Source organism: Daucus carota, chromosome 7 (genome assembly GCF_001625215.2).
Source record: "Daucus carota subsp. sativus chromosome 7, DH1 v3.0, whole genome shotgun sequence".
Lineage (NCBI taxonomy): Eukaryota > Viridiplantae > Streptophyta > Magnoliopsida > Apiales > Apiaceae > Daucus > Daucus carota.
The window spans coordinates 23,111,494-23,125,865 of NC_030387.2; the positions used below are offsets into that span (position 1 = coordinate 23,111,494).

General features: G+C 37.3%; 2 protein-coding genes across 2 annotated transcripts; one reads left to right on the forward strand and one right to left on the reverse strand.

Annotated features, from left to right (window-relative positions):
- The first annotated feature begins 1,379 nt into the window (after nucleotides 1-1,379).
- On the forward strand, nucleotides 1,380-2,514 carry LOC108195543 (profilin-2). Its single transcript, XM_017362515.2, has 3 exons — nucleotides 1,380-1,679; nucleotides 1,769-1,906; nucleotides 1,993-2,514. The coding sequence occupies exons 1-3, from the start codon at nucleotides 1,551-1,553 to the stop codon at nucleotides 2,125-2,127; spliced, it is 402 nt and encodes a 133-aa protein (XP_017218004.1). The 5' UTR covers nucleotides 1,380-1,550; the 3' UTR covers nucleotides 2,128-2,514.
- A 2,792-nt stretch (nucleotides 2,515-5,306) lies between these two features.
- Nucleotides 5,307-6,374, reverse strand: LOC135147937 (uncharacterized). Its single transcript, XM_064081995.1, has 2 exons — nucleotides 6,321-6,374; nucleotides 5,307-6,053 (listed from the first exon to the last, which is right to left on the reverse strand). The coding sequence occupies exons 1-2, from the start codon at nucleotides 6,372-6,374 to the stop codon at nucleotides 5,307-5,309; spliced, it is 801 nt and encodes a 266-aa protein (XP_063938065.1).
- Nucleotides 6,375-14,372: the final 7,998 nt, after the last annotated feature.

Sequence of the window (14,372 nt, forward strand, 5' to 3'; positions counted from 1 at the left end):
AAAATAATTTTAAAATATAATAAAAAAAAATTCATATGCACTCCTGCTGTAGGAGCCTAATTAATACTAGAAATAAGGCTAAGAGTTCTAAGGATTCATAGGCTAAGGGTTTTAAGAGGAACATGGGGTCGCGCTCAACAGAGTACCCATCCTTAAAATAGAACTTTAGAACCACAAAGGTCCTGCTGCAGAACCGTAAATTTTAAAAAGATTTTCATGATCTAAATCTAAATACATGTTTTTGACATCGCTGTGTGTTCAAAAATAATTTTAAAATAAATACATAACACGACATTTTTTGTATGTGCAGTTCTGCTGCAGAATCCCAATTAATATTAGAAATAAGGCTAAGGGTTCTACGGATTCTTAGGTTAAGGCCTTGCTCGTGAGATTTTTTAGAAGCAAGTGAATGTAAGTGAAAGCAAATGTGCTTTCACTTGCATCCCACTTTTGGAGTTAAAGTTTTGGAGTGAAAATATGTTATAATTGCATCCATTTTCACTTGTTTTCATCCCATTAAAAAACTCGAGAGCACAAATAGGAGTGAAAGTTATATAACTTTACTTCCTCTTCACTTGCTTTCCTCCCTGTTTATAACTCGGGAGCAGGGTGTAAGGGTTGTAAGAGGAACATGACTCTAGGGTCGTGCTCAAGACAAAACACATCTTTAAAATATAACCTTATAACCACTAAGGTTCTACTGCAGAATCCTAAATTTTGAATAAATTTTCAGTATCTAAATTTAAATACATGAATCGCTGTGTGTGTTCGAGAATAATTTTAAGATATATTACATGAACACGACATTTTTTGCATGTGCTGTAGAACCCTAATTACTACTAAGAGTTCTAAGGGTTATTAGGCTAAGGGTTGTAAGAGGAACATGACCCTATATGTATACATATATAATTCATAAATATATATATATATATATATATATATATATATATATATATATATATATATATATATATATATATATATATGTACACAGATATCTTAGATAATTTCGTTATAAATTACATTAATCGAGCTGAATTTATTGTTCATTTTAAACTGAAAACCAAAATATAAACGTAGTTGTTTTTTATTGACCCGCATTTCAAGTAAAACAAAATCCTAGGAACTGATAATAAACACTTGGAATAAAAATAATATAACAACTGGATATACTGAAAAAGAGAGAAGCGTGAGAAAAAAAAATAAGCGGTGAGAAAATTTAAGATCCTTGAGAAAAGGCGAATATGAATGGCAGTTAATGTTTGATCCTTAACCAGAGATAGACCGAAGAAGAGGAAGAAGAATCCTTCCTCCACCATTCTCTCACTGCACGTTAATTATCTATCTCTATATATCTCTATATTTGGGCATTCAATTTTATTTTTCACTTCATAACCAAAACAATATATTACGTACTATCCACATTACAACATCACATACTTGGTATATACATCCTGGTTTATCCCATACTTTAGTTATCATCCGCATTGAACATATACGAAGTACAAGTTTTCAACAATTATTTGTTATCTTATTTAAAGAGAGGAAAAATGTCGTGGCAGACTTATGTGGATGAGCATTTGATGTGCGATATCGATGGTACGGGCCACCATCTCACTGCTGCTGCCATTGTTGGCCATGATGGTAGCGTTTGGGCTCAAAGTTCTTCCTTTCCCCAGGTCTCTCTCTTCAACACACATGTGTTATACAATTTTTCAATTGCATGTAGGCTTGTTGATTATACTTATTTTTGTGAGAATTTATACAGGTTAAGCCAGATGAGATGAAGGGGATCATGACTGATTTTGATGAACCCGGCCACCTTGCACCTACAGGCTTACTTCTCGGGGGCAACAAGTACATGGTCATTCAAGGTGAACCTAACGCTGTCATCCGCGGAAAGAAGGTGACCACTAACACACATTCGCCCTGCTGGCCTATACATAAATATAGAGTTTAAGGTTTGTCTTTACTATATACAAATGTTTGTAGGGATCTGGAGGGGTAACCATCAGGAAGACAGCTCAAGCTCTACTATTTGGTGTCTATGAAGAACCAGTCACTCCGGGACAGTGCAACTTGGTTGTTGAGAGGTTGGGAGATTATCTATCTGAGCAGGGGCTCTAAGCATTTGACAACTCCCAATCATGCCCACCAAATTGGAATATTCCTATTTCTTTATCCTTTTAAAAAAATTACTTTTGTTTACTAAACTACCACCCTCTTTCTTTGAAATTTATAAATTTTAAAAGTAAGGTGGTTGTAGTACTGCGCACGACAAACTACTGAGATCATAAATTGATTGTCTGGTATTTTGAACTTTTAGGGTCCATTATGTTGCCACATGTTTAGTGGAATTGTATGTATCCCTTTGCGCATTTTTTGTAGTCTTGAGAGTTGCTTGAGTTTGTCAAGGACTTATATGACTTTATATAGCTCCCTGCAATGTAGAACTTAAATAACCAAAACATGCATGTTAAATGAGTTTTCAATAAAAAAACTCCAAACACTTTTTGATAAAAGATACGTTGTCATAAAATATAAGCCAGCAAATATTTCAAACATTTCGTCAATGTACACAAGCCTGGAATAGTTTAATTATAATTATCATGCAATATTACCCTCACCAAAGGATGATGACATATACTGTTAGGTCCTATAAACTCACTATATAATATGATATAGTGATCACAATCTGTAACACAGTAAGACAATATGAGAGATTGAAAGCAGTAAACTCTTATATTCACAAAGCTTTTATGGTTACAAAAACTCTCTCAGTGATTTATAATGTATCACTAAGAGCTGCTAGGGTTCTTAACAATGTACTCGATAACTCAACTCCTATAGAGTAACCCTAATCTGTGTTTATATAGACACAGTTACAAAATCAATCTCTGATTTGATATCCTATAAATCAGCTATGAATTCTATCAATCAAAGATTGCTACAGTTTTCTGTTTAGTTTCCATAGTCAGCAAATCACTCCTCCGCTTCTATCCTTCCTTGAAGTATATCCGCTTCTGAGCTCTTTCCACGTGTAAACTCTGACGAGTCTTGACTATGTAAACTCTGATCAGACTTTATCAAACTCTGTCAGACTTTATCAAACTCTGTCAGACTTTACTAAACTCTGATCAGCTTCCAGATTAAACTCTGATGATTCCTGTTCTAAAACAAACTTTAAGAACATTAGTAATCATCAATTATATCTAACAATCTCCCCCAACTTGTGCATAAATATGTTATGTGCAAGTTAACAGATAATTGATGATGTCAAAACAGTTAAGTCAAATGCAACAGAGTTTAACTATATAACAGAAAACTTTTAAAACTTACAGAAACTTTACTCCCTAACTTCATAGACACCATGAGTAGTCTTTAAGTATCCTCTGAGGAGTTCTTTTTCTGCTTCTTCAAGAGCTACTACCATCTGTCTCTTTACATCTCTTAGTTCTGGATTTGAAACTCCAGTTTGATAAATTGCAGCTCTGAGATCATAGATCTTGTTCTTCTTTGTTAAGTCCTTATTCAGCATAATGTGGCCTTTGTCAGATTCTTCATTGAAACTCAGAGCACTGACTCCAGCTATTTTCTCTATTTTGGCTGAATTTTTCTTCATCTCAACCAGCTGTCCTTGACTGTTGAAGTATTTTGGAATAAAAGGTCCAGCATTTTTGTTTCCTGTAATACCCATCTTTCTTTTGATTTGATCTTTAAGCAGGTTGGAGATGTGTTGACATGACTTGTTTTTCACTTGAAATATGTGTGATACATATCTCAATTCCTCCCAGTGTTTAGCATAGAGATCTGCTTCAAGTACTCTAAACACTGTTCCATCAGACATGAAGTAGATAAGAATATTATCTCCTCTGTCATTCTTCACCAACTGGACTGAATCTAATTTGTCCATTCTTTCTTGTAAAGCTCCAGTCTTGGGAGCACATAGAGATGAGGGGTCATCTGGTCTTGATCCTATACTCTGATCAAATTTTTCATATTTGGATCCCAGCCCTCCTTTATCTCTTCCTGCTTTACGATGAGAGATTGGTTGAATTGGTCCCTTTTCAAAGCTTATCTCAGTCATCAGACTAGGCTTTGCAAATCCAGCTAATGGAGTAGTTGTTGGTTTGAACACAGCTTGAGCTTTGTCAGAGGTTGTGTCTTTCTTTGCATCCTTATTAACTTGAGCTATGTCAGAGGTTAATCTTTCTTTTTGAGGTTCTGCAACATGAGCTTTGTCAGAGATTGCAGCTTCTGATTTCTTTTCCTTTACAACTTGATCCTTGTCAGAGGTTGTAGACTTCTTCTTATCCCAGGCTTTCTCCAGATGTTCATCTACTTTGCTTTTGCCCTTGGATGTATATTCATCTTCAGAGTATACCTTTTTGACTGGTAAACTCTGATCAGCAACAGTAGCTTCCTTGATCAATATTCCGTTTTCTTTTGGCTTGGTAGTTGACTTTGCAGGCTTTTGGATCTTTCCAGAGTTTATGGCTTCAATATGTTCCTTTTTCAGCTCAGCTTCCTCTGCAGCAATCAACTCCAAATCCAATTTGGCTTCTGGATTTTCTTGTTCAAAGACCAATCTAGCAAGTTCTTCATCAGTCAATGGTCTATCTGATCCAGCCACTGGTCTTTGCTTTGACCCAGATGTAACATTATGTGTTGGCACTGGAACAGACATTTGCTTAGATTTTGAACTGTCAGAGTTTGAAACTCTTCCACCAGTTCCTGCTTGAAATCTCTTGTGCTTTGTGAAGTCATCCACATCATCATCATCATCCTTCTTCTTTCTCTTCAGAGTTTGAGTAGTAGACTTGCATTTGACTTTAGCTACTCTCTCCCCCTTTTTGACATCATCCTCATCAGGAATCAGAATTGATGTGATCAGAGAAAGTGAAGATTGAATGGCTTCAAGCTGCTTGGTCATCTTTTCTTGAGTTGATTCAATCATGGTCATCCTTTTGTCCAGAGATTCATGGGCATTCACCAGCTTCTGAACATTATCTTTCAGAGGTAGCAGAGTCCTTTTCTTCTCCATGTCATTTGTCTCCTTGATATTAGCCACCTCTGTTCTTAGACCATCTATTGATTTAGATGTCTGGGCATGAGCAGGATGAAATGTCTTCAGATAGAGAATTGTGCCTTTGAGGCTTGACATAACATCAGAGTTTGAAATTTTATTCTCTGCCATAGATAAGAATTCTTCAGCTTTAGTTGGCTCCAGAGAATACTGGTGGCTCAGCCAGAGTTTATCCCATACTTCATGTGGTGGATCAACCTGAAGATCCCTGGGAAGTGGCTCAGTCTGTATTCAGAGTTTGCAGCCTGTCATGATATTGGCTGGTCGACTCCCACTTCTGTTGTAGATGTGACTGAGGAACTTCATTATCATTTTCATCATTGTCATCATCTGAACTTTCATCATCCTCATCATTATCAGATGGAGGATCAGCAACTTTCTCAACATTATCTGGAGCAGATTGTTCTGGAGTTTTAGACTTTGATTTGCTAGGCTCTTCACCAGCCTTAGCAAGAGACTGCAGAGCTTCCAAAGCTACTTTGTCAGATTCATCAACTACATCAGACTTGTAGTTTTCTGGAGCTGTATCATGAACAATGGCATCCTCAGGAATTTTCATTGGAGAATGAGGAATTGGAGTGGAGGGGCCATGATCAGATAATGGAGTTTGAGGATCAGACATTTTGGCTCCAGCTTCAGATGTAATTGGTTCATCACACTTTATTTCTTCATCTACTTCAGAGGATGTAGTAGATGCTGTAGCACCATCAGAGATTGGAACAGCCTGAAGAGGAAGTACCATCAGAGCTTGAGAAGGTTCTGGTAGTGTGGTAGAAGGTGCTTGCTCTTCCTCAAGAGTGAAGTCTGTTATCTCTGTGATGGGTACCTTTGCCCTTGCAGGCTTGTGAGCCCTTCTTTTGAACCTGGCTGGCTTTGGTTGAGGACTGGTTTGAACAGGTTCAGAGGTTGTTGCAGGAGTAGGTTCCAAATCATCATATTCATATGCTGCAACAAGCCTCCTTCTTTTCTGCTTGGGAGGAGAAGCAGCTTCAGTGTTTACTGGAATCTCAGAGTTTGCTTGGGGCTCAGAGTTTACTTGAGCCTCAGAGTTTAAATGAGCCTCAGAGTTTACTGGCTCATCAGCGTTTGTCGGCACATCAGAGTTTGCTTTCAGAACATGTGCAGCAACAGAGGTTCTTGTTCTTTTGGCAGTAGAGGGGGCTGCATCAGACTTTGCAGCCCTCTTGGACTTGGATGCAGATGTTCTGGGTTGTTTGGGGATTGTAGGAGAGACTGGTGGTTGAGGCTGTTGTGGTTGTGGTTGTTGTTGAACTGGGGGCATGTCCATCCTAACTCTGACTTGAGCTGGAATTAGAAGAGGTCTCTGAATTGGATACTTCTCATCCTTGGAGATGAGGTCCTTAAACACTCTTTTATGAAGCCTGAATGGCTTGATCTCATCATCAACATCAAAATCTACCTCACCAACAGTAGCATTAAACAATAATTGACAGAATCTTGAGAAATATATGACTTGTTTATTCTCATGCATTCTTTCACCAATATTTCTAAGAACTAATCTACCAAAATCAAAATTAGTAGAGTAGATCAGAGAATACCCAATCTGCAGCATCTCCATTGGTATGGCATCCCAATTTGTAGACTTCTTTTGAAAAGCCCTGGTGATGCAGTCGAAGAAGAAACTCCATTCCCTTCTGAGCCCTGGGCGCTTCAGTTGCCCCAATTTTTCAAGTGATTCACTGTAGCCCAAGTCAGTCATCATTGTTCTCAGATTTGCATCTCCATTAGTGATATAAGCAGTGTCAAGCTCTGGCAGGTTGAATGCTGTTCTGACTGTGGCTGGAGTGACAAAATATTCCTCCCCTTCATATGAAAACACAATCGATGGTGATCCTTCTTCACCACCATTGTCATATTTGCCCGTCCTCCAAAAATTTATGATTTGGCTGCCTGAAAGTCTGGCAGGAGCAGTAAGGGCGGTAGCAATGGCACTCTGTGCCAGAAATTGCTGCATGGGATGATAATCCCTTGGAGCGTCGGCAGTGTTTAGAATGGCAGCATGGTTATTGGGAACAAATTCCACACCTGCAAAGATGAATGCTGTAGTGGCCATTAGAACAGAGTTTATGAAAGAAGGTGTTTGAGGAAGTGTGTGAGAGAAGATTTGAAATTCCAGAGAGACGAGAGTAAGAATTTGTGAAGAGAGTGTGTGTAAGGATTAAGTGTATAAGTGAATGATAAGCAATAAAATCTGATGTGTTAAACCCTTCAGATTTTGTGTAGCTGTACACGCATGGCTCTTTGTTCACTTGGACACCTGTCAGATTTTAACTGGTAGATGAATGTTAGTGGGATGGAGAAAAGAGAGTGATAATCATGAGCGCAGTAAAACATGTGCAGTTATAAATGCTGATTACACGTTCTCCTATTAAAATGTTTTTCATGAAAACCCACTAACAATACATTCGTTTGGAATACTCCCTTCATATTCTCTGAATATTTGAACTCCTGAATTGTAGAAGAGTTTAGAAAATCAAGATCAAATCTCTCGAATTTTAAACTCTGAGATTTACATCAAAGAAAATTAATTCTTAATACCTCAGAATAAAGACATAATTTTCAGAATATTCATCAATAAGTCAGAGTTTGTTATAAAATCTATAGCTCAATAATGTGCTTGTGAAATAATGTGTGTGATGTAACATATTAAATCAGAGACTAGAGAATTTCACAATTTCGTAATTATAAGGTAGACACGAGTAATTTATTTAAACTCTCAAGACATAGACAAAAGACACACTCTGATGGAGAAATATATAAAATAAACTAACCCCCTTTTTTTTATTATTTTTTTTTAATATTTTTTTTTTGTTTTTTTGTTTTTTTTTTCAAGGACGCTTTTCAGTGTAAATGAATCACGACCTTTAAATATTATTATGCAACAGTATTTCTCCAGTAATCAGAAATTGTGACTGGTCACCATAGATTATAAAATCTTGGCAATTACTTAATACCAGTAAGTGTTTGGGTCTTCCCAGCCACTGTCATATAGACATCTAAGATCTCAAAGGAGTGCTATGCTTTTTGCAGGGGTATGTAAATAGCATCAGAGTTTATAATCACTGTCTAATTTACTGAGAGAAAATGGAAATTAGTCAGTCTCACTTATAATTAAGATATGTGAAGTAATAGAGTCTCAATGAGATCAATATGCATATAGTGCAAAATATTAGCACAAAATTGAGATCAAGATTAAGGAACTTAACTGAGATTCATGATTACTAATTTAGATCATGCTTCATAATATCTTCACAGGTTATTTATCTCAGAGAAATAAGAATGAGATCATTAATCAAGATTCAGAGTTTACAAATATCAGAGAATATCGTCAGAGAATGACGTCAGAGAATGTCACTCAGAGTATAGCAAACAGAGTATATCATCAGAGAATGTCATCAGAGTTTAACAATCAGAGTACATATACATATGGTAAATTGACAATTTAAAGTTGAAAGATCTGACCATTATGTTTACTCAGTTCCTGATATCATTCCTAGCTCATTCACCAGCCTAGTAAAGGTTGCTTCACTTAGTGGTTTGGTGAATATGTCTGCTAGCTGCTGATCAGTAGGAACAAAGTGAAGTTCAATGGATCCTTCCTCCACATGCTCCCTTATAAAATGATATCTTATACTGATGTGCTTTGTCAGAGAATGTTGAACTGGGTTTCCTGTCATAGCAATAGCACTTTGGTTATCACAATAAATAGGAATCTTAGAAAAGGATAACCCATAGTCCAATAATTGATTCTTCATCCAAAGAATTTGAGCACAGCAGCTGCCTGCAGCTATATACTCTGACTCTGCTGTTGATGTTGATATTGACTTTTGCTTCTTGCTGTACCAAGAAACAAGTCTTCCACCTAGAAATTGACAGCTCCCACTGGTGCTTTTCCTGTCAATTTTGCAACCTGCAAAATCTGCATCAGAGTACCCAATTAGACTAAAATCTGATTCTCTAGGATACCATAATCCCAATGATGTGGTTCCCTTGAGATATCTGAATATCCTCTTTACTGCAATCAGATGAGGCTCTCTTGGATCTGCCTGAAATCTTGCACATAGACATGTGGCATACATAATGTCTGGTCTACTAGCAGTCAGATAAAGCAAAGATCCAATCATTCCTCTATAGTTTGTGATATCCACTGATGCACCAGTATCTTTGTCTAGTTTGGTTGCTGTTGCCATAGGAGTAGTTGCAGCTGAACTGTCTTGCATACCAAATTTCTTCAAAAGATTTCTGGTGTACTTGGCTTGATTTATAAAAATCCCATCTCCAGTCTGTTTAACTTGTAAACCCAGAAAATAACTGAGTTCTCCCATCATGCTCATTTGGTACCTTGACTGCATGAGCTTGGCAAATCTTTGACAGAGTTTAGCATTAGTGGAGCCAAAAATAATGTCATCAACATAGATTTGAACTAAAAGCAGATCATTACCATGATTCAAATAAAACAGTGTTTTATCTATGGTACCTCTAGTAAATCCATTATCAAGAAGAAATTGAGCCAGAGTTTCATACCATGCCCTTGGAGCCTGCTTTAGTCCATAAAGTGCCTTGTCCAATCTATAGACATAGTCTGGATGCTTTGGATCCACAAAGCCTGGAGGTTGTTCAACATATACCTCCTCATCCAGTTTCCCATTTAGAAAAGCACTTTTGACATCCATCTGAAATACCTTGAATTTCTTGTGAGCAGCATAGGCCAGAAAGATTCTAATTGCCTCCAATCTTGCAACTGGAGCAAATGTCTCATCATAATCAATACCTTCCTGTTGTGAATACCCTTTTGCCACAAGCCTTGCTTTATTCCTTGTAATGACACCCTCACTGTCAGTCTTGTTTCTGAACACCCATTTTGTACCAACTATGGATCTATCTTTAGGTCTTGGTACTAGGGTCCATACTTTGTTTCTCTCAAACTCATTTAGCTCTTCTTGCATTGCTTGAATCCAGTCAGCATCTTGAAGAGCTTCCTCCACTTTCTTAGGTTCAGTTTGTGACAGAAAGCAATGATGTAAACACTCATTTGCTGTAGCTGTCCTTGTTTGCACACCTGCTTCTGGATTGCCAATTATTAAATCAGGTGTGTGAGATTTTGTCCACTTCCTAGCATGTGGAAGTTGACCATTTTCATCATTGGATCCTCCCCCTTGATCCATGCTCTCTTGATTCTATTGATTATTCTCTGTAGCTCCCCCTAAATTTGTGCTATCAGAGTTTGAATCAGTATTCTCTGATGAGTTTGAGTCAGCATTCTCTGATGAGTCTTGGGTAGAGCCTGAAACATTCTGATGCTCCCCCTCAGCAATTGCTTCATCATTATGAACTTGTAAAGTTTCACCAGAGTTTGCTGTATTTTGGTCACAGTCAGAGTTTGACTGTTCATCAGAGTTTGTTGAATCAGAGAATATTTCTTCATTTTCAAAATGCAGTTCTTCATGATCATCCATATCTGCTAAGCCCATTATTCTTTTGTCATCAAATGACACATGTATGGATTCCATGATCACTTTGGTTCTTAGATTATAGACTCTGAAGGCTTTTGTTATCAGAGGATATCCTACAAAAATGCCTTCATCAGCTTTTAAATCAAACTTGGTAAGCTGTTCTGGATGAGTCTTTAATACAAAGCATTTGCACCCAAATATATGAAAGTACTTCAGATTTGGCTTCTTTTTCTTCACCATCTCATATGGGGTCTTGCCATGCTTATTAATCAAGGTTGCATTTTGAGTGAAACAAGCTGTTTGAACAGCTTCTGCCCAGAAATAGGTAGGCAATTTAGCCTCATCAAGCATAGTTCTGGCAGCTTCTATAAGAGTCCTGTTTTTCCTTTCAACTACACCATTTTGCTGTGGTGTACCAGGTGCAGAAAATTGTTGCACTACACCTCTTTCTTTGCAGAACTCTTCCATTGTTGAATTTCTGAACTCAGTTCCATTATCACTTCTAATGATCTTCACTTTGTCTTCAGATCCATGATCCAGTTGCTTCACATGATCCATCAGATGCACGGCTGTTTCATCTTTAGAGTGAAGAAAATATACCTAAGTGTATCTGGTATACTCATCAACAATGACAAGAGCATATTTCTTCCTTGCAATGGATGGTACATTTACTGGTCCAAATAGATCAACATGTAGAAGATGATATGGTTTCTTTATTGAGAATTCAGTCTTACTCTTGAAAGATGTCTTTCTCTGCTTGGCTTTTTGACATGAATCACATAATCCATCAGATGTAAGTAGTGATTCAGGGAGTCCTCTCACAAGCTTTTTCTTTATAAGCTCATTTATGGAGTTGAAATTCAGGTGTGAGAGCTTCTTGTGCCATTTCCAACTTTCTTCTGCAGAGATTCTTGTAGACAAGCAGATTGCTTTTCCTTCAGAGTTTGTAGGCAAGTGGATTTCATAAATATTCCCATGTCTGTGAGCAATCACTGCCACTTTGCCTGTTGACTTGCTTACTATCTCACTGTGTTCTTCATAGAAATCAACATGATATCCTCTGTCACAGATTTGACTGACAGAGAGTAAATTGTGTTTTAGCCCTTGAACAAGAGCTACATTTGATATGATGACATTTCCAAGATTGATATTGCCATATCCCAGAGTCCTTCCTATGTTGCCATCTCCATAAGAAACACTTGGGCCAGCCTTCTCCACAAACTCTGACAGCAGGGCCTTATTTCCAGTCATGTGTCCTGAACATCCACTGTCCAAGACTAGAATATTCTTCCTGTTGCCCTGCAATCACAAAGACCACTAATTGTTAGTTTTAAGGACCCAGACTTGCTTGGATCCCTTGGCCTTATTAAGTTTGTTAGCTTTTGCAGCGGAATTATTATTATTATCAGAGTTTGAGCTAACAGACTTTGCAACAGAGTTTGTACTAGAAACAGAGTTTGTACTTGCAGAGTTTTTATTAACCTTTAAAGAAGGTTTCAATTGATAATAATCATAATACAAACTATGATATTCTTTGCAAGTATAAATAGAATGCCATAAACTACCACAATGAAAACATGGATCTTGTGGTTTATATCTAATACTACTTTTTCTAACTCCAGACTTTGTAGGTAAAGAGTTAATGTCCTTGTTCTTCCTGCAAAAATTAGCAAGATGATTAGTATTACCACAGTTATGGCATGTCTTCCTAGGTGCATTTGGAATAGGCATGTAGTTATTACTCTTGTCTATACCAATCTTGCCATTTCTATTTTTCCTAGGCTCCTTGTTTTTGTCATCAGACTTTACCTCTTTAAGCTTATGTTTAAGCTGTTTCTGAGTCATCAGTCCTATGTTAACCTGTTTGGGCTTATCAAATTTTAAATTGTTGTTAATCTCTGATTTTGGTCTATTCTTTTTAGACTTAGAGGATTCAGCAACAAATTTAACAGGTTTAACCTTAGGTTTTTGAGTTTTAACAAACTCTGTTTTTGATGACTCAGCTTCAGCATTATCAGTGTAACCTAGTCCCTTCTTCCAGTTTCCACTACCTAAGATATCCTGAGTGGTTTTGCCTGAATTAGTCCATGTCTTAATGATCTCCCTTTCCTTAGCAAGTTCTGATTGAAGAGATGCATACCTCTTTAATAATTCATCTTTGACAATGACAGCATCATCTCTTTCTTTCTGAACTTCCAACATCTGAACTAATTCTTTTTCTAGAAAATCATTCCTTTTCTTTACACTCAGAGTTTCAGATTTTAATCTTTCATTTTCTAAAGTCTGATCTCTAAAGCTGATATGCAAAGTTTTAAGAAACAATCTTAACTCAGTTATATCTTCAGTATCAAAGGCAAGAGTAGAATGAGGTACCTTAGCAGGAGATTCAGAGTTGTTGTCAGTGTTTGCCATCAGAGCATAATTGACTTCTTCTTTTGAATCAGATGTATCTGTCCAGTTTCCTTTCTTGGTGATAAAGGCTTTTTCTTTTTCCTTCTTGGCTTTCTTGCATTCAGATGCAAAGTGTCCCTTTTCACCACAGTTGAAACAGGTATACTTGTCAGCTTTTCCAGCTTTCCCTTCCTTGCCCTCATTCTTCTTGAAGTTCTTCTTATCATAAACTCTGTCAGAGTTTCTGTCTTGCCTTGAAAAACTTTTGCCTTTGTTGAACTTTTTGTAGGCCAACTTCTTGAAGCTTTTCACCATCAATGCTGCTAACTGCATCATCTCATCATCACTTTCTTCAGAGTCTGAGGGAACATCAGAGTTTGAATCATCAGAGTTTGATGACTCAATGTCAGACTTTGTGACATGAGCTTTTCCTTTGCTCTTAGCAGCTTCCTCTTGAACTTTCAGAGCAACAGACTTTGATTTTCCTCCATGACGTTTGCTCCTCTGCTCCATCTCAAGTTCATGAGTCTTCAGTCTTCCATAAACATCATCAAGAGACATTTCTCCAAGATCAAGATTGTCTCTTATTGTGGTGACTTTTAAATCCCATTTTTCAGGAAGATCCAGAAGGAATTTGAGGTTTGAGTCTTCAAGATCATATTCCTTGTTCACCAGAGATAAGTCATTCAACAGTTTGACAAATCTGTCATACAGATCTGTCAAGGACTCACCAGATTTTGAGTCAAAGTGCTCATACTCCTGTGTAAGGATTGTTTTTCTGTTTTTCTTAATGGCCTGAGTTCCTTGACATCTGGTTTCCAGAGCATCCCAGATTTGTTTAGCAGTTTTGCACCCAATCACCCTATTAGACATTGCATTATTAAGGGCACTGTGCAGAAGGTGTTTCACCTTAGAGTCTTTACCAATTGACAAGATGTCCTCAGGGGTGTAATCTTTCTTTTCTTTTGGAACCATCTTCTGAGGTTCATCTGCAATCCCAACAGAGAGCTTGGTGGGCATATGTGGTCCATCAAAGATCCTGTCAAGGTATTCTGGATCAACAGAGTCTAAGAATATTATCATTCTTTCTTTCCAGACTGGATATTCAGATGCCTTAAGGATTGGAACTCTAAAGGATGAAGCTTGTGATTTTTCAGACATGATTGTGATTAAGATCTCACTGTAGTAATCTTAACAGAGCTGGCTCTGATACCACTTGTTAGGTCCTATAAACTCACTATATAATATGATATAGTGATCACAATCTGTAACACAGTAAGACAATATGAGAGATTGAAAGCAGTAAACTCTTATATTCACAAAGCTTTTATGGTTACAAAAACTCTCTCAGTGATTTATAATGTATCACTAAGAGCTGCTAGGGTTCTTAACAATGTACTTGATAACTCAACTCCTATAGA